A 20,046-nucleotide genomic window follows, 5' to 3' on the forward strand; every position below is an offset into this window, starting at 1 on the left:
TTAAAACTGCAACATTCATTAACAACAGTAAAAATGGATAGATGGTTGAGGAGAGAAACTCAGAACGTGCACACGCTTCGTTTCATACGAATCGACTCCTAACTCATTTATAGCGATATTGTAAACAAAGCATCTCCCACTATACACCTGTCTTAAAGACACACACACCCATGTCCTACAACAGCAGTCATTGTTTTTGTCACTGATTTATCTTCACTGTTAGCCCTATTGTTCTAGCCAACGGTCCTTTTTGTTATCCAGACTGAACTGGATAACATTAGACGTGCATCTGTGCGTGGTCAGCGAGACTAATCACATATGTCTCCTGTGGGTGAAAAATGAATTGCTTTAGTTTTAAAAGTAATAAAATCTTATAATGTTATGCCCCCCTGGACAGGTACTCGCGCCTCACAGGTTGAAAACTTGTCACTTGTAAGCCTTGCCCAACATTTGTGCCTGCTCTCACAAATGCTATTTAGACCAATCAGGCACAAATTCCTACAAACACTTCAAAATTAAAGCCTTCCCAGAAAACTGTAGACTGATATGGCCTTAAACCCTATGTTGATGCCTTTGGCTTTAAAATGGCATGTCAAACAGTAAGTTGTTCACATACTTTTGGTCATATAATAGTAAACCAGGTCCAAACTTGTAAACAGAAAATACTCATTTGTGAAGTAAGCTTCACACACATGATGTATTAGGTGGGTGGTCCTAATGTTTTGGCTCATCTGTGTATATTCATTTAATGTGAGCTGGTGTTGTGTAATGGTAAAGGCCACGCTGCTGGAATATGAAACCCAGGCTGTGCTCACAAACACAAAAGGTGCATGACGTTACATGAACCTAGCTATTAGGGGGCACACATTAGTGCAGCCTTTGTTGCCAATCTCGAGCCTGGGTAAATAGTGTTGTGTCAGGAAGGGCATAATTGACTGTGCCAAATCAATTTTGCGAACGAATGATTCATTGTGGCGACCACTAACAGGAGCAGGCGAAATAAATCATTCATTCATAAAGTAGGGTTAATAAGTCTGGGGACCTGGGTTCGATTAGTTCCGCTGTCTAATGTGAGAATTTCTTTATTACAGTAAAAATAATTCCTTTCCTAAGAAATGTTTACTGTAATACACAACATTTTTGCAACAGATACACCGATCAGCCATAACATTAAAACCACCTCCTTGTTTCTACACTCACTGTCCATTTAATCAGCTCCACTTACCATATAGGAGCACTTTGTAGTTCTACAATTACTGACTGTAGTCCATCTGTTTCTCTACATACTTTTTTACCCTGCTTTCACCCTGTTCTTCAATGGTCAGGACCCCCACAGGACCACTACAGAGTAGGTATTATTTGGGTGGTGGATCATTCTCAGCACTGCAGTGACACTGACATGGTGGTGGTATGTGTGGATCAGACACAGCAGCAGTCCTGTGACCACTGATGAAGGTCTAGAATATGAACAACTCAAACAGCAGCAATAGATGAGCGATCATCTCTGACTTTACATCTACAAGGTGGACCAACTAGGTAGGAGTGTCTAATAGAGAGGAAAGTGAGTGGACACAGTATTTAAAAACTCCAGCAGCGCTGCTGTGTCTGATCCACTCATACCAGCACAATTTATTTTTTTTTCATTTACAGCATTTAGCAGACGCTTTTATCCAAAGCGACTTACACAGTGAGCAGAACACAATGAGCAATTGAGGGTTAAGGGCCTCGCTCAGGGACCCAACAGTGGCAACTTGGTGGTGGTGGGGCTTGAACCAGCAACCTTCTGTTTACTAGTCCAGTACCTTAACCACTAAGCTATCACTGGCCCACTAGCACAACACACACTAACACACCACCACCATGTCAGTGTCACTGCAGTGCTGAGAATGATCCACCACCTAAATAATATCTGCTCTGTGGTGGTCCTGTAGGGGTCCTGACCATTGAAGAACAGGATGAAAGCAGGCTAAAAAGGTATGTAGAGAAACAGATGGACTACAGTCAGTAATTGTAGAACTACAAAGTGCTTCTATATGGTAAGCGGAGATGATAAAATGGACAGTGAGTGTAGAAACAAGGAGGTGGTTTTAATGTTATGGCTGATAACATTGTACGACACAAACGGATACATGTGGGCACTGTGGGCAACTTCCATACACTGATTTATTTTGACTAAACTTGGAGGGGGTCCTGATTCATCACAAAGCAACACACATTCACTCAAACCTAGTAAAATACCTTGTTTTCTTCTTTGGTTCTAACAGGTTTCAGCAGATTTGTGTTTTTCGACTGTTTACTAAAACTTGAGAAATGAAATGTTTACTATGGAAGCACTTCTGTAAGTCGCTCTGGATAAAAGCGTCTGCTAAATGCAGAAAATGTAAAACGTAAATGTAAAAGTAGCCAGTCCGTCTACTGTTTAGTTTGGGGAGCTGGGAGAAAACCAAAATAATAAAAAGGCCTGAAAAGAAACAAACAGTGACTGAAGACACGAGGCAAACCCCAACACAGGTCCCTGGACACGTGCACTCCCTCTACCAGTTATGCCACGGTGCTGCCTGAATGGTCATTGTGTGGTGACTAGAAGTACTTTGTGGTCCGTCTTCAGATGCAAAGCAATGAGAGGATAAGATTGCTTTTATTTAAAAAAAAAAAAAAAGAAGAAAGAAACACATGAAAGTTTGCAAATGAAATGAGATTTTCTTCCCTATGTACACATCTCATTGATTTAAAGGCAGAGGTAATCAAACGGATGAAGATCAACCTTTAACTGTATTTCTAAAGATAATTCTGGAACAGTCTGTACACTACAAGGAGAGAACAGGCTTTCATAACACACTGCATCTGCAATTATTATTCACATTTAATGTTTTCATCATTATTGTACACAGGAAAGACGAAGGCTGAATGCCATGCACGAAAAAAGCACACATTGATTTTAAACATGTGCAATGACACTCGTACATCACTCGTGTAAAAAAAGAAAGGTTAGCAGAGATCTATTAAACACAGTAAGAACAGAGCAGTAACCTATGTGCATAAAGCATCACAAAGAACACACAAAAGATTTATATTTATACAAACTTTGTGTTTAATTATTTATTAATTCTTTCCATATTAAAGCTGCAGTAGAAAACATTAGTACTTTGGAGACCTCTCTGGTGGAATTGTGTTACTGCAAGCACATTCAATTACACTTATTAAGCATTTCATTTCAAAAACAAATGGCATTAAAAGAGCTATAACAGCAGACGCTCCTCTGAGAAAGCTTCTCACAAGACTTTAAGGTATGCCTGTGGGAATTTGTGCCCATTTAGTCAAACCTGCATTTGTATGGCTGGGCTTTGATGTTTACTGGAGTTTCTTCAAACCAAGTTTGTCTTCATGCTGGAACAGGAATGGGCCTTCTACAAACTGTTGCTGCAAAGTTGGAAGCATACAATTCCCTTCATATAATTGATTTATTGCACATTAGCAATTGTTGTGGGTGAATCACATGAATTCAATCACTACAAGAGGTGTCCCAATACGTATAGTGTCCATGTAGTGTATGCCAGTTGTGCTGGTATCTAATGGGTGGCAAGTGGATATATATATACTGTATATAGATATATATATTCTTCGAAAAGTTTCCGCACTTTTTTTTTTATCTCTATTTATTAAGAATTTCAAAATCAAATGACATCACTTTTCTACATAGTCACCTTCCGATGCATTTTTGATGCATCAGCAAAAAATGTTTTTGGTTGAGCACGTAGCCACTGTTGCACCGCTGCTTGCACATCATCATCACATAAAAATCTTCTTTCCCTTAAAGCTTCTCTGAGCGGTCCAAAAAGGTGGAAATCAGATGCCACTAAATCCGGACTATAAGCTCTCTCAGTCTTCCAGACACGACCAATAACTACTCCTCCCACCCTCACCGCCTCCAACTTTTTGAAGATCCCTCATTTTTACAGCAGTTACCAAACCATAATCAAGTTTATGGTGCAAATTCATTTAGCCATATTAAGTACAGGTTCTCTAAAATTAAAAACTGCCAATCTGATTGCTGCAGTCACTTGCCCTAGCTACTTAAAAAGGTACAACAAAAGCTCGTTTTACTTTTAAAAAAATCATCAGAACTCAGTAGTACTTCTTTTTTAGGTTTTTTTGGTTTGTATGTTTTTTAAGTTACATACTGCAGCTTTAATTATATACCATTATTATAACTACAGATTCAGAATCAGTGAACAGATTACAAATGTCATCCCAGTCAGTAAATTAGAGGAAGTGTTCAATATGATGTAACAACTCATAAATGCAAATTTCTACATCTTGCTTGACCATAAATCAACTAAAGATAAGTGCTCAGCTAAGTGCTTTCATATCCCAGTCAGTTACACTGCCTGTCGATTCTTCTCCAGACTCTTCTCAATACTGTCAATGACCTCCACTGCAGCTTGAGGAATTCTTGTTCCTGGCCCAAAGATACAGCAAACCCCACTCTGGTACATAAATTCATAGTCCTGCATGAAAAATGCAAATATAAATGAGACATTAATATTAACCCAGACATTCATATTTCTTCACTTCCTTACTGCAGGCAAAAGGTTATGCACTTGGGTTGACTGAGTGAGGCGTAGTCAGATGCACTGAATGGGTTTTGTGTTCAAACCTGTGAATCTTCTCTAGGATTTTAACGTCATGTTTTACACTTTGGTTACATTCATGACAGCACAGGTAATCACTGGTTACACAAGATCATCAGTTCAAGTCTTTTAATGTCAAACACAGTCATGGACAATTTAGTATCCATTACCTTTACATTTTCAGCATTTAGCAGACACTTTTATCCAAAGTGACTTACAGTACTGTGACAGTATACAGTCTAAGCAACTGAGGGTTAACAGTGGCAACCTGGCGACTGAACCCACGACTTTTTGATTGCTAGTGCACTACCTTAACCACTAGGCTACAACTGCCCTGAATCTCCAATTCACCTCCCCTGCATGTCTTTGGACTGTGGGAAGAAACTGGAGCTCCCGAAGGAAACCCACACAGACATGGGGAGAACATGCAAACTCCGCACAGAAAGGACCCAGACTGCTCCACCAGGGAACTGAACCCAGGACCTTTTTGCTGTGAGGTGACAGTGCTACCCATCGAGCCATCGTGCTGCCCGCATCTTGTCTATTAAAAACCAGATGTTTGTGGCCAGATGTTTTTATGACATTCATAGGAGCGTAAGTACTCCTAACGACACTCATCGACTGTTCAAAGACTGGTTGCTAAAGCAAGTGAAATGGGATTTTAAAACATCTTGTAGCCACATTGACACTTTATGGATTACACTTACGTTCTACAATTTCAGTTCACTCAGTAATTTTCTAATTATACTTTATATAACATTGCAGTGATAGCTCAGTGGTTAAGGTACTGGACTAGTAAACAGAAGGTTGCCAGTTCAAGCCCCACCAAGTTGCCACTGTTGGGTCCTTGAGCAAGACCCTTAACCCTCAATTGCTCATCGTGTTCAGTGTGATGCATGTGGAAATTGTAAGTCGCTTTGGATAAAAGCGTCTGCTAAATGCTTAAAATGTAAATGTAAAAATGTAAATAACATTGAACTGTTTCTGACGCACCCTTAACCCCCATTACTACAGTGATGCATTTCTATATTCTAAATTACTGTCATCCTGTCTTATGGACGGGGGGACTTAAACAGGATCCAAATTAGTACATTAGCTGGTCAGCACAAACAAACTTTATGAATGTGATGTACTTGAGTGTAGCTACACACTAATGGGTGCTAACAAAACACTGAGTTCAGAAATGCATCATGGACAGAATGCTCATCTATAGCAGGGCATCACAAACTTACTGCAGACCAAATCCCACACAAACATGAAAGGAATATTTTAAACTTCATCTTTATAGCAAAAGTAACCAGAGGCAAGGATGACATCTGAGTCCCTAGAGCTATGCCTTTACTCTTCTGGGGAGGATTTTCTCAAGATTTTGGTATGTCGGCTTGCAGCTGATTTACCAATTGCCAATTCATCCCAAAGGTGTCCAGTGCACTTGCAGGCTCTTGCACACTGTTTTTCTGACATGACTGTGCCATAGTGCCGAAATTGAGGTGCACAAAGACACAAAGGGACACAAAGTCCTTCCACAAAGAAGTATTTATTATATATATTTTATTGAACCTGTGCACTTTTGGCCACAAAGTATATGTCTTGCTGTGTTGACTCTGGGAGACTTGTCATGTCATAAAAGCAGTATTACCCCTCCCTATCTGCTAAGGGATGACACTGTAATAAGTCGAAGCTCAATGACTTGCAGTGGAACACAGCTAATGATCTTTCTGTCTCCTGCTTGCATATGATTTGTATTAAGCTTTGTGTTTGTCATCAAAGGCTTGTTTATATCTCTTTTTAATTAGAGTCAATATTATACATATTAAAGGCTCAACACTAAGAAGACTACATTGATTGAACTCTAGTCATTAGTCCAAAAGGACAACTAATAACGATTACAAATGACATGTAAAGTAGGTATTCATACAGAATTACTGTGGATGTTTTATCTACCTAAAAGCATACATTTTCTTTTTTTCTTTTCAGGAGTTAGATAGGGCCAGATGAATAATTTTCATGATTAGGTTATATAGCCAACATGACCTGAATATTACTTCTGTATTATTGGTACTAATGGTGCAGATGGTCCCTATATCGTCCATATAAACAAAGTCTATACTGCATAATAGGCTGACAGTAAATGTCAGTGGGTGTATTGACATTTATCACAAAATAAGAACCTCCGCATTTAATATATGCCTTTTGCCAATGTAAAAGCACTAAACCTTCTTTTATAATGCTCCGCTAACAGCAAATCTAAAAGAAGGAACAAATTTAGAACTCAGATCCTCTAGGCTCCAGATAACTCTCCTTTTCAATTTAGTGTCCAGTTTTAATGGGGTCAGAGTAATGGAACAGCCATGTCAGATGCTTGCTTTTGTGCTCATCAAAACCTATTTGCTTCATTGCAGAGGCAGCCAGATTTTCATTAAAAATCTTTTGGCACTTTTTCTTTAGTGACATTCCAAAGCCTTTGGAGTCAACCTTGTATACCAAACACACCTCCAGATATTTAATTTTGTTTCTGTCCTCTGAAAGTGCTACATCTTCTACATTGCCAATGTGCCACTATTATATATGACAATACTATATATATATATATATATATATATATATATATATATATATATATATATATATATATATATATATATATATATATATATATATATATATATATATATATATATATATATATATATACACACACACACATTGCGGACTAATTGAAAAGGAGAGGTATCTGGGAGTCTGGAGATTCTAAATCTGTGCCTTCTTTTAGATTTCCTATTAGCAGAGCATTATAAAAGACAGTTTAGTGATGTTGTATTAGCAAAACGCAGATATTACATGCAGAGGTTCTTATATTGTGACACATTGTTCAAATTTTATACACACACACACACACACACACACACACACACACACACACACACACACACACACACACACACAAACAGGAAGTCAAGGAGAATAGACTTAAACCAGTGGTCCCAATATGAGCACATTTTAATTACTGTACAAACAGATCGGTCAGTCAGGTTTTACCTGTGGGGGGATGACTCCACCGCAGATGACCAGGATGTCTGGGCGGTTAAGGTTGCGCAGCTCCTTAATGAGTTCAGGGACCAGTGTCTTGTGGCCAGCTGCCAAAGTGCTGACACCTACACAGTGAACATCCGCATCCACTGCCTGCTGAGCCACCTCACGTGGGGTCTGTAATAGGAAAATGGCACCCAGAAAACACACAACAAAAAAATATATTTTAGCTATATTTACACTGGTTAGCTAAAAGCTAATTTTGTAATGACACTGGATGTAAACTAGTAATGCATGGACCAGTCTGCCATTCTGTAAAGCAGGGAAGACTGGTATGATACACAGGGTCTGTCTGAAAACCTAGCGCACCCCCGAGAAGAAGACATGTCTAAATTCTTAGATACTTTAAAATGCTCGTACTGAGATGCCTTAATTCTAAGCGATAATCTGACTGAATAACAAGGGAGCATCCGATGCCATCCCAGAATTCAGTGCGGCACAAAAAATTACAAATATGACGGACGAATGCGGAGCAACCAACGGAGTTCTTTTCAAATGTAAATCAATTCATCATTGTCATTTATTTGGCTTGTCAGTGGCCATTTAACCATTTTCGGTACACAGTGGAAGATGACGGATGGCATGCTAGCGGGTTGTGTTACCTCAGCCCATTGGTTTGAATGGCCTAAGGCTAACTGTGTTAGCTTAGTAAGCGAAAACTGTGTTGACGTAATCGCCATGATCACAGTCCAAGTAGTGCGTCTTAATAATCTGCCTTATAAGTTTGATGTCTTATTAGAATCCTCTTTACTTGGGCAACTGCCTAAGTAGGCAGAAGGCAGTAGGCAGCTCACTAGGTTTTCAGACAGACCCATAGATTATATTATGATTGATGTAAAAAGATAATTGATCTTCATTCGCTTTATTCCCTTTCCTGACCAAAATGAATGAATGAATCTCAGTCTATTATTGATTGATGTATGATAATGTTGAATTAAGTTCCGTCAAAGGTTCAAACCTAGTTAACCTTATCTTATCGGCAACAGAGCATCATACTGACACATTATCAGTGCATAGAATTCATCAACGCATACTTCTCACTGAAATCAATAACAGCTGTGTGTTACTGATGGACGGCAACAGAGTCGATGTGAATGCAGCCTAACACACAGTCTAAAAATTCAGAACAGAAAACTGTTGTAATTGTTTGACCCACCTGAAACAGTGGTCCAATGTCCACGTCAAAGCCTAGGTCAGCAAACCCGGTGGCAATGACCTTTGCCCCCCGGTCATGTCCGTCTTGCCCCATTTTGGCCACGAGCAGACGGGGATTCCTGCCTTCGTGTTTCTTAAACTCCACCACCCTAAACAACACAGACAGGAGAATGCAAGACACTTTAAAAAGTGAGTGGAGGATTAAGAGTACCCAGGCGCTACCTGATCAAGCATTTAACCATGTCTAAAGGACATTTTCCAAGCCAAAACACTTTGCCAAAGTGCTTTGAGATTCCCATTAATAGCAATATAAAGCTGTCAAACACTCCAGCTAGGACACTCTTAAAAGCAGTGCTCTCTGGAGATATAAGCACAGAGTGTAAAACCTAGTGTGGATGGACATTTGCAGGATCTTACCGGCTGTGTGCCAGGCTAATCTCCTCGTGCTCGCCGAACTCGCTGCGGTACGCTCCACTCACCATGCGAGTGCTGGCCTTGTGCTCCCCAAAAACTGCTTTCATGGCATCAGTGATCTCCCCCACAGAACACCTGGAAATACCAAACACACAATGCCTCAACTTGTGTACTTCACAAAATGTGAATATTTCAGCACTGCTGTGGCGTGTTTTCCATAAAGCATCGTTGTGTCTTTGTTTGGTGTTTAAATTGTCTAGTGCTTGAACATAATCGTTTACCTTTATGGCATGGCCTTATTATTTCTTGTTAGTGATTATGATTGGATATAGCTTCTAACCTTTCTGTACTCATATAAATCAGACTACTTCATATGCAGTTATTAAAAAGTGCACGGTAAGAAAACCCAAACTGTCACTTTAGACTGACAGTTAATTGGTCTGGCTGGTCAAATGTACTCCAGGAACCACCAAATACATGTCAGTCATGACATACAACCTGCTGGAACATAGGCAACACTGTTTACCATCAAGTGAGCTTTAAATCACTATTAGAAAATAACACACAAAAAAGAAGCTTTGCCTTCCATGTTTTTATGTCAATGGAATTAAAAGTGCTTATTCCAAAGCAGGAGCTTCTTTCTTGTATGGCAACTTCTAAGCCCATGGGATGCAAAGCTAGCTCACCTGCTTGTGGATAGTGAATCCTAATTTTTAGCAGCTTCTAATTTATAGCAGACCAGTTATTGGTGGTTCTCAGATTACCAGATTTGACCATTCAGACAAATTTTCTTGCAGAAGAACATGACAGTTTGAATTTTTCCCCAACCTTGGCAAAAGATCACTGTTCCATGTGTTATTCCACAGAGAATTTACCAGCTATAGTTCAATCCCCAAAAAAATTGAAGTCCACTTAATATGAACGTTAACAATTAAAGGTTAATGTTTCACTCAATAATCAGAAATACAGATTATTAATTAACAAAATACAAATAACAAAGTTAAAAGAATATTTCTGCATATTCCCTGTATTGAAAATGGAAATCACTGCTGAAAAATTAAAAATGAACAGAAATAAAAACAACAAAAATGTCATCATCTTAAAAAAATAAATCTTTTGCTTAAACTCTAACAGACTTCCCCTTTATACTTCAATCAAAAAATGTGTTTTAGTGCAGGGTTATCCATAAGAAAGTCCATGTGATACAGGCCTTGTTAAAAATGAAGTTAAAAAGACTGGCGTACTGCTTTATATGGTAATTAAAAAATGAAAATGGATGTGATCCCAATGTATCTGTTCCATTTTTAACAGTTATATAATAAATGTTATGTTTTTCATTTGACCTGCATTGTGCTCTTAATGAAACTTAATTTACCTTGCCCTGGCAGCCTCAACAGCAAGCTGCAGCAGATTTCCATCTCTGGTACGAGCACACTGCTCTATAGCAGCCAGGCACTTCTGCACTACCGCACCATCTCGGTTCTCTCTGACCTTTAATTACAACACAAAGAAGTCCAATTACAGTCCAGCTATTTCTGCACATGCTGACCCTGAACCACAATTCTCTAATTACATTTATTAGGATTTTAACATCATGTTTTACACACTTTGGTTACATGCATGACAGGACAGGTAATTACTGGTTACACAAGATTCATCAGTTCAAGTTTTTCATGTCAAACACATTCATGGACAAATTTTGTATCTCCAACTCGCCTCACTTGTACTTCCTCTCTTTGTAAGAGTGTAAGAGCACTCTTCAATCAAGTCCCACTTATTTCCAATACTAAGAACACAAGAGGCCACTGACCTTCTGAAGCTTCTCAATTTGCTTTTGCCGCACAACAGTGTTATCAATCGCCAGAACCTCCACAGTCTCTTCACTCTCCAGGCGATACTTGTTCACCCCCACGATGACCTCAGAGGCTGAGTAGAAAAGAGCAAAGGAAATAGTTTGAACACAATTTTCTCAATTACTGATACACTTGTCAGGAAACAGCGTCTGGTATCAAACGCATTCATGGACAATTTCGTATCACCAATTCGCCTTACTTGCATGTCTGTGGACTGTGGGGGGAAACCGGAGCTCCTGAAGGAAACTCACACACACTCGCACACAAACTCCACACAGAAAGGACCTGGACCACCCCACCTGGGAACTGAAAGTAGGACCTCCTTGCTGTGAGGCAACAGTGCTACACTGGGCCACCGTACACACACAACACCATCAAAAAGTATTTTAAATCATTATATTATCCATGGTGTCTTCAGTGTATACTACCACTATGTAGATATCTGTATGCAACTGTTTATCACTAATGTTAGCTGCTGAATAGCTGATTTGGCCATGACCAAGTATTTAGTTTCCATGACAAAATTCTGAGCAGTTTATTCAAGAGAAGTCAAATATGTCCAACCATACAACACTTAACCATAATTTAATGCAGACATCATTAGCGAAACCTTTAAGGCTTGCAGTTCAGTTTTTGCGCAACTACTAGCCTAGCTTGTATTGGTTATGGGTTGAAACTTTAGTATCAGTCTCTGTTTACATTAATAATTTTTAGCAACTTTATTGGCAAATATTTTTAAACAAATTATTGTGGTAATACCATTAGAAGGTACAGTAGATGTTAAAATATTTCCTAATAGTTTTTTAATGTACAAACCCTATTTCTTTCTTTTTTATGCATTTCCTTCCGATTTAGCGCACTCTATTTGTCTTCCGCTGCTGAGGGATTCCTGATTGCATCCGAGGAGAGCACGTCACTGCACACGCCTCTTCCGACACGTGTACAGCCCTCCTCTTCTCGCCTCTGCATTCTGTACAGGCATCTCTTCTGCCAATCAGGGTCCTTACACAGCATGTGAAGACCCACCCACCCACACATAGAACCCCCCCCCAACCCCACAGATACGGTGGCCAATTAGTATCTGCTGCAGGCACTACCAATCATGCCCGCCAGATGGCGCCCAGCCGACCGGTGGCAACACCGAGTTTTGAACCTGGGAGTTCAGAATCTCGGCGCTGGTACAAACCCTATTTCAGATTTTTTTTTTTTTTTTTTTTTTTTAAACATATCGTTGTCCATGCACAACAATAATAAAGAGGACAATTCTTAATGACTAAGTGAAAAATTGTGTGTAAATTAAAAGTCGATGTATACAGTAAAGCTTTATAATATAACATTAACAGATTGCAAGGATACCAGTAAATATTTATAAAAAACATAAATGTCTGAGATATTTCCACAGCTGTCTGTGTTCAGCTCTGTAAGCAATGTTTTTTTCCATCATCATGTGACTTTCCTTTAAAAAGGTTCAGGTTTAATGCTTTCACGTTGTTGTGTGCATTTTCTTTGTACCGGAGTCAATACGAGCTTGTCTACGTGCAGCGCACTCTTCTATGCGCAGTTTGGGGATTCCCTCAGCCACAGCTCGAGCCATCCCTCCCATCTCCTCAATCTCATTAATGAACTAAAAAGAGATAAAAAGATGACATCTAAATAATGTAATCACAAGTACATTGCAAATCCAGTAAATACCACTCAAGCTGAAAAAGCACAGATTTTCTTTTGAGATTGGATTTCTTTCTGACCTTGAGGGCTGAATCATATACATCATTTGTCAGTGCCTCCATCATGTAGGAGCCTCCCCAAGGGTCTGCCACTTTGGGGATGCCGGACTCCTCCTGGATGATAATCTGGGTGTTGCGGGCAATGCGGGCGCTCTTCACTGTTGGCAACCCCAACGCCTCGTCAAAAGAGTTTGTGTGCAATGACTGTGTACCTCCAAACACTGCAGCCATGGCCTCGATCACCGTACGGATCACGTTGTTGTAAGGGTCCTGGGATAAAATCAAGACAAATGCATGAAATCATGTGTATCAGTGCAGTTAATGTATATGAACCTATCTATCTATCTTTTAACGCAGTGTTTACTCTTGTGAGTTACATTCATGGCAGGAAAGGTTTATGTGGGTGCTTTGTATCTGTTAGGTAGTCTCTGATAGTATATGTGAATTAATGTATATGAAAAATAAGGTTTTACTTTAATCAGTATCAGTTGAATAATAAAGCAAATAAAATGTATGTTGTTTAGAATAGCTGGATATTTTGTTAATATAACCATCTCACCATTATTCAACGCCTACATAATACTGATAATCCTAAACTAACTGCTAGTTTGTAAAACCTAAATTTGGGTTAAAACATGATTAAACCATTGGAAACTCAATCTTTAATGAACTTCAGCGGTGATGTGTTATATAAACACCACCCAGAGATTCAAGAGTCCAAGGTGTGTTGCAACCATGGTAAAAAACTAAGGCGCAGTCTCAAAAGCTGAGAGTGGAAGGCCAATGGGCATAAAGACTTTTAACATTTCTAGAGACACCCTTGACAGTATTGTCCAGAAGTTCCACATTTATGGCACAGCAACAAACTTGAATGACAGTCAGACAAATCCTTTACAAAACAGGCTGTCCAACAAACTCATGGTCATATGTTCAGTAACTTTTCCAGAAGTGTCCAGAAGTATTAAAACTCAAGCACAGCATGTTTACATCTTCTTTCATCAGCTGCTCCTGTTAGGGGTGGCCACAGCGTTATTGCAATATGTTATGTTTTAGACAACTGCACTGTAAAAATCAAAGTATCCAACTAAGTGTATTTGAATCACAGCACATCATATGAAGCACTGTTTAAAAAAAAAAGAACTATTAACTTGTGTATTGTTACACCCCTAATACCTGGCTAACAAGAGCAGTAGTAATGGAGATACATGTAGTAGGTAAAGAGATAAATGCACTGGACACACCTGCTCAGTCAGGGACCAGCCTGATGTTTGACAGTGAGTTCTTAACAGGAGGGATTTAGAGTTCTTGGGCTGGAACTTTTCTTTGATCAGAGTGGCCCAGAGACGTCGTGCAGCTCTCATCTTGGCTATCTCCATGTAAAAGTTCATACCAATGCCCCAAAAGAAGGACAACCTAGAATCCATAAGTATTAATATTAAACAATACAGCTAAATCCATCTAAACATCACTCATTTTGCATGTTTTATTTGTGTGCCTAAATGTAAATACAGAATAAACACAGACACATTATTAGTCATGAATAAATAAATAGATCTAAATCTGAAGCTTATGCCAGTCCGAATAGTGTTTTTTTTTTTTTTTTTTACTCCTTTCAATTCAAATACAATTTTCTATCAGAAGTCAACTCTAGTAATCCAGGATTGGCTAACACATGCTTGCTCCGAGACATGTAAACACTGATATGTTATTAGTCATGAAAATTAAATAGATCTTAATCTGAAGCTTCTGTCAGTCCAAATAAAAATGTGTGGCAGTAGGTGTTTAATCCTCTCAATTCAAATACAATTTTCTATCAGAAGTCAACTCCAGTAATCCAGGATTGGCTAACATGTGCTTCCTCCACGTATTCCTCCAAGACACGTTGTTTTAAACAGCTGCTTATGCAATATTTTAGTACATGCTTAATGTTACTTGCAGCCATTTTCCGAAAATGTATGGCAATTTATATTAATCAACAATCAAAAACATAAAATCTGCCCAATATACTTAAAACAGTAAAAAATGTCTGCAAATAAACACTATGAGCAAAAATCAGACCTGGGAGCAAACTCGTCGATAGTAAGGCCAGCTTTTAGACCAGTTCTGCAGTACTCCAGTCCATTAGCAATTGTGTAGGCCAGCTCCAAAATGGCATCTGCTCCAGCCTCTTGTAAATGGTAGCCACTTATTGAGATGGAGTTAAACTTGGGCATATTCTGTTGGATATGAGCACAAAATTATTATTTTTTTTATAAATAACATTATCTAATATGTTAAAGACTTCTTATCACTGATTTAATACCTTTGAGGTGTAGGCAAATATGTCTGCGATGGCATGCATGGAGGGCTCAGGAGGGAAGATATACGTGTTTCGGACCATAAACTCCTTCAGGATGTCATTCTGGATGGTGCCAGTAAGTTTAGCCTTGTCTACGCCCTGCTCCTCCCCCGTCACTATAAACATGGCCAGGATGGGGATGACTGCACCGTTCATGGTCATAGACACAGACATTTTCTCCAAAGGAATGCCATCAAAAAGCATCTTCATGTCCTCCACGGTGTCAATGGCTACCCCAGCCATGCCCACATCACCATGCACTCTGGGATTGTCCGAGTCGTACCCTCTGTGTGTGGGGAGGTCGAACGCTACAGAGAGGCCCTGCTGGCCCGCTGTGAGAGAAATAAAAAGGGAAACTGTGAGTGCGGTGATTGATTGCTGGTTATCAGTTAACTGGTTGCAAAAAATCTGTTTAAAATATCGTTTACATAGAGCCGCTAAGGTGGCGCAGCGGTAGAAACACACGCTGCAACCAGAGCTGGGATCTCGAATACATCGTATCGAACCTCAGCTCTGCCTTGCCGGCTGAGGCTGAGCAGCCACATGAACAACGATTGGCCTGTTGTTCAAATGGGCGGGACTAAGCCAGATTGGGGTCTCTCTCCGTCAGACTGGTTCAATTACGACCTCTGCTGGCTGATTAGAGGTGCCTGCACAGAGATGAGGAAAGAGTGCTCTTAGGGTGTGTCTCTCCGTACAGAATGCTAGGTGGCACAACACTCGTCAATGTGTGAGTGACGAGATGCATGCGGCTTGCTGGCCACGTGTCGGAGGGGGAGTGGGTTAGCTTCGATCTCCTCGGTCAGAGCAGAGATCGGCATAGGCGGAGAGGAAGCATGATGCAATTGGACGCACTAAACGGGGAGAAAAAAGGGGGAGACAGTATCCAGTATAAAACTCACCCCAACCCACCATCAGTGTGCCTGCACAAGCTGTGTACATTTTGTGTTGTATTTACAGCCGTTTGTATGTAGACGCCCAACTGGCCAATAGCACCACAGGGAATCTGAACCTTGGATCCCAGCAATAGTCATTTCGTGCTGTTGTGCTCACCACCAGAGCACCTAAGAACAATTTTGTTGGTTGTAAGCTTACAAATAAGGTAAAAAAAAAAATGTCTGACATTTTCTGGTGTAACATCAAAAAAAACCTGTAACTTTAATAAGGATGCAAAAAAACTCTGCAACTTTAATAAGGATGCAAGTTTCTCAATGCAAAATTTCAACAAGTTTGGGAATTTTTACCATCTACCTAATACTGTAAAAACATTCAGAAAAATCTGTAACAGAAATCTCATAAAATCTGCATAAGTAGCAAGGCTTTAACCAATATTAAATGCCTGTGACCTTCAATCTCTCATAACACTGCAATAAAAACAGACATTTTGTCATGAACAGAACCCCATGGGCTGTGGAATACTTTGTAAAACACAAATGCTGGAGACTCTTTGAGGCTTAAGCTTAAGATCCAGGATGGACTGGTGCACAGTGAAAATAGGATCAGTGGTCTGCTAAGTTCACCTTTAAAAATGTTTTTAAATTTGTTCCTGTAAAAACGACCTGTGTTCAATCAACAATTGACTTACCAAATTATTTTGGTGAACTGGTAAAGTAACCACAAGTACAATTACTTTCACCCAAATGGGTGAGTGGAATAGCTTTTTTTCACTGTTTGTATGTAGACGCCCAACTGGCTGATAGCACCGCAGGGAACCTGAACCTTGGATCCCAGCAATAGTCATTTTGTGCTGTTGTGCTCACCACCAGAGCACCAAAGAACAATTTTGTTGGTTGTAACTTACATATAAGGTGAAAAAATGTCTGACATTTTCTGGTGTAACACCAAAAAAACCTGCAACTTTAATAAGGATGTCAAGGCTTTTCAGATTCCCAATTTAACAACAGGAAACATTATGAAATTTAAAAAGTTAGTAATACTGAAACTGATTTGCATTAAAAGCATTAATAAACAAAAAATCTGGGAAAACTAAACCAATGATATGACAGTATATGTATCATGCAAAGGTAGAAACTCCAAGGAAAGTAAGTCTGTGTGGTAGGATAAACTAGTGGCGGTATGGTGGATAAAGCTGCCTTCTCCCCTGCCTAATAGTGACACAATGTTGTAACTTGTCCTAGTTGTTCAAACTCTGGCTTTACACATGTTCTGCTATTAAGAAATAGCCAAACATATCCTATATAACTTTAATATATTGAGATGCATAGTTGGGTTATATAAAAAAAAAGAGTACCACTTTATTGAAGCAAATAAATAAATACCAATGGTGAAATCTGCATCTTCTTTACCTTTGATATTGTCCCTGTAAAACCTGTTGCTCTCCTCCACTGTGCTGAATCCAGCGTACTGCCTGATGGTCCAGGGTCTGTATGTGTACATGGTGGGGTAGGGACCTCTAGTGTAAGGATGAACACCCGGCAGCTCATCCTGCACTGCTGCTGTATCAGTCTGGGTATACACGGGTTTGATGGCGATGCCTTCTGGAGTGCGCCAGATTAAATCCTTAGGGTTTTTTCCTTTGAGCTGTTTCTTGGCCAGACTGGCCCATGCTTCATGAAGCTCCACATCTCCATTGTGTGAAGCAGATGTGTGGAAGAGTTTGGAACGGCATGACTGATCCAGCACCGTAGGTACAGAGCCTGATGTGACCAGAAGCCGTTTAGCAAGCAGAGAGGCGCATGTTTTTCCTGCAGTTAACATGCTGACAGTTTGTGTACTCTGAATTATTCACTCATGACACACCTAAAAAAAAATAAATAAAAAAATAGATGAATTAAGGTTTCAGCCTACAGGATTTCTACAAAAATAATTTAACATTTTATAATCTCATTTTTGCAAAAAACAAAAAAACAAAATAAATAATCTGGCATAATAATAGTAATTAAAATAATTGCATGATTTTTGTCTTTTTTTATTAAGATTTTAACAACATGTTTTACACTTTGGTTCCATTCATGACAGGACAAGTACTTACAGGTTACACATGAATTATCAGTTCAAGTTCAGTGTCAAACAGGCAATTCTGTATTTTCAATTCACCTAACTTACTATACATGTCTTTGGACTGTGGGAGAAAACCGGACCTTCTCACTGTGAAGCGACAGTGCTACCCATTGACCCACCATGCCGGCCTAATTGCAAGATTTACTAGATTTTTTATACTATACCACATGGTTTTATGTATTTAGGATTTTAACGTCATGTTTTACACCCTTTGGTTACATTCATGACAGAAACGGTAGTTATTCATTACACAAGGTTCATCAGTTCACATGTTTAATGTCTAACACAGTCATGGACAATTTTGTATCTTCAATTCATCTAACTTACATGTTTTCGGACAGTGGGTGGAAACCGGAGCTCCCGGAGGAAACCCACGCAGACATGGGAAGAACATGCAAACTCCACACAGAAAGGACCCGGACCGCCCCTTCTGGGGATCAAACCCAGGACCTTCTTGCTGTGAGACGACTCCGTTAAAGGTGAACTTTTTAGTTGAATTGTATATTAGTCTACACCGCGGCCGAATGCATCTTCGTGTAAGGTGTGAACAAAGTTGAATAAAGTAATAAATTAGAACACTTTTAATTTTACATAACCTTGCAATGGCGACTCATTCTAGCATACTGTTTGTTTGTTTGAAATTAGAAATTATAGTGTAGACTGTTTAGTGTAGTTAGTAAGTATACTCAGTGTGGATATGAAACCCGTTTGCTACAGTCCACAAGAGACTCCTTAAGTTACACATGCAGTTCCATATTTATTCATTACGTAATAATATATTATACATAAAATATATCGTTGTATGTTGATTAAATACATTAATTGAATGTTTACATTAAAAAGACAAACCAGTAGCTGACCTTGTGTGTTTCTGCTACGCTCCAAGTAGACAGAGTGTAGCAAGTCTGTCTAACCAATCACATTCAACCTGAGCTCAAGATTCACCAATCAGACCGTCCGGTCGTAAACGCTACAGCAGACATCGTCCAATCAATGACGATTATTTATGGCAGTGCCCAAAATCTTACTCTGCTCAATATCCCCTATACACTTCAAAGTGTATTATGAGTACGCAACATCATTTAAACAACGTGGTTTGGGCGTTAACCCACTGCAGAGCACTGTGATATATTTGAAAGTCACTGTGTTATACACACTATAATTTATCTTCTAAATATCAGAGCTCCCTAATTAGTGCACTATATTGAGTAGGGTGCAGGGCGAGTCTCATCCGGATGTGCAACTCTTACAGGGACACGAAGAATTTTATGTTCATAACTAAGCGTTCCGCTGTTGTAATTAAAGCCCCATGTTCATACATCACCACCAAGTGGCAGTAAGGTTCATCTCGTTTATCTACATGAATGTCCTGAGCTCCAGGCAATCATATAGTTTCCTTATTTTACTTTATAACTATAAACTATATTTTAAACTTTGGATGGAATGAAGCATGTGATGTGGGATGTGGAAAAATGGGAGATTCAAAGCATTTAAGTGCACTTGAAAAAACTGCAGGTGCAAAAACTCATGTCAACATGGACCCAAATCTCAGAGGAATTTCCTTCATCTTGCCAATCCATGCCATGAAGGATGAGTGTGTTTTGAGAGCAAAGATTGGCCCTGATAAGTATACTAGCCTATGTGTCCCTAATGGGCAGTACAGCGGTGCAGTGGGACCCACTGTGACCCTGACCAGGATAAAGCGGTGCTAAACAATGAAGTGTATGGGCAGCACTCCAGTCACAGGGCACTACACACTTCTTCTCTTACACATATGGACAGTATAATGTACCAATATACATTCACCAACATTTAGTATG

The 20,046-nt window shown here is 39.5% G+C and overlaps 1 protein-coding gene across 1 annotated transcript; it reads right to left on the bottom strand.

The window, feature by feature from the left end:
• Positions 1-2,845: 2,845 nt before the first annotated feature.
• Positions 2,846-19,108, bottom strand: mmut (methylmalonyl CoA mutase). The gene is made up of 13 exons (XM_063002239.1): positions 19,087-19,108; positions 17,512-17,965; positions 15,170-15,537; positions 14,926-15,083; positions 14,109-14,280; positions 12,889-13,137; positions 12,656-12,767; positions 11,101-11,216; positions 10,666-10,781; positions 9,294-9,425; positions 8,878-9,025; positions 7,671-7,838; positions 2,846-4,508 (listed from the first exon to the last, which is right to left on the bottom strand). Exons 2-13 carry the CDS (start codon positions 17,921-17,923, stop codon positions 4,380-4,382), a joined length of 2,280 nt encoding a protein of 759 aa, XP_062858309.1. The 5' UTR covers positions 17,924-17,965; positions 19,087-19,108; the 3' UTR covers positions 2,846-4,379.
• Positions 19,109-20,046: the final 938 nt, after the last annotated feature.

Source organism: Trichomycterus rosablanca, chromosome 9, assembly GCF_030014385.1.
Source record: "Trichomycterus rosablanca isolate fTriRos1 chromosome 9, fTriRos1.hap1, whole genome shotgun sequence".
In the NCBI taxonomy this organism is placed as follows: domain Eukaryota; kingdom Metazoa; phylum Chordata; class Actinopteri; order Siluriformes; family Trichomycteridae; genus Trichomycterus; species Trichomycterus rosablanca.

What these genes read in the sequence shown, in the direction of transcription:
- mmut (XM_063002239.1), bottom strand. Translation starts at nt 17,923, where the DNA reads ATGTTAACTGCAGGAAAAACATGCGCCTCTCTGCTTGCTAAACGGCTT. An exon ending in TTACAGGGACAATATCAAAG is followed by an intron (nt 15,538 to 17,511) that starts GTAAAGAAGATG and finishes TTTCTCTCACAG; the next exon opens with CGGGCCAGCAGGGCCTCTCT. An exon ending in GCTGGTCCCTGACTGAGCAG is followed by an intron (nt 13,138 to 14,108) that starts GTGTGTCCAGTG and finishes ATTTTATCCCAG; the next exon opens with GACCCTTACAACAACGTGAT.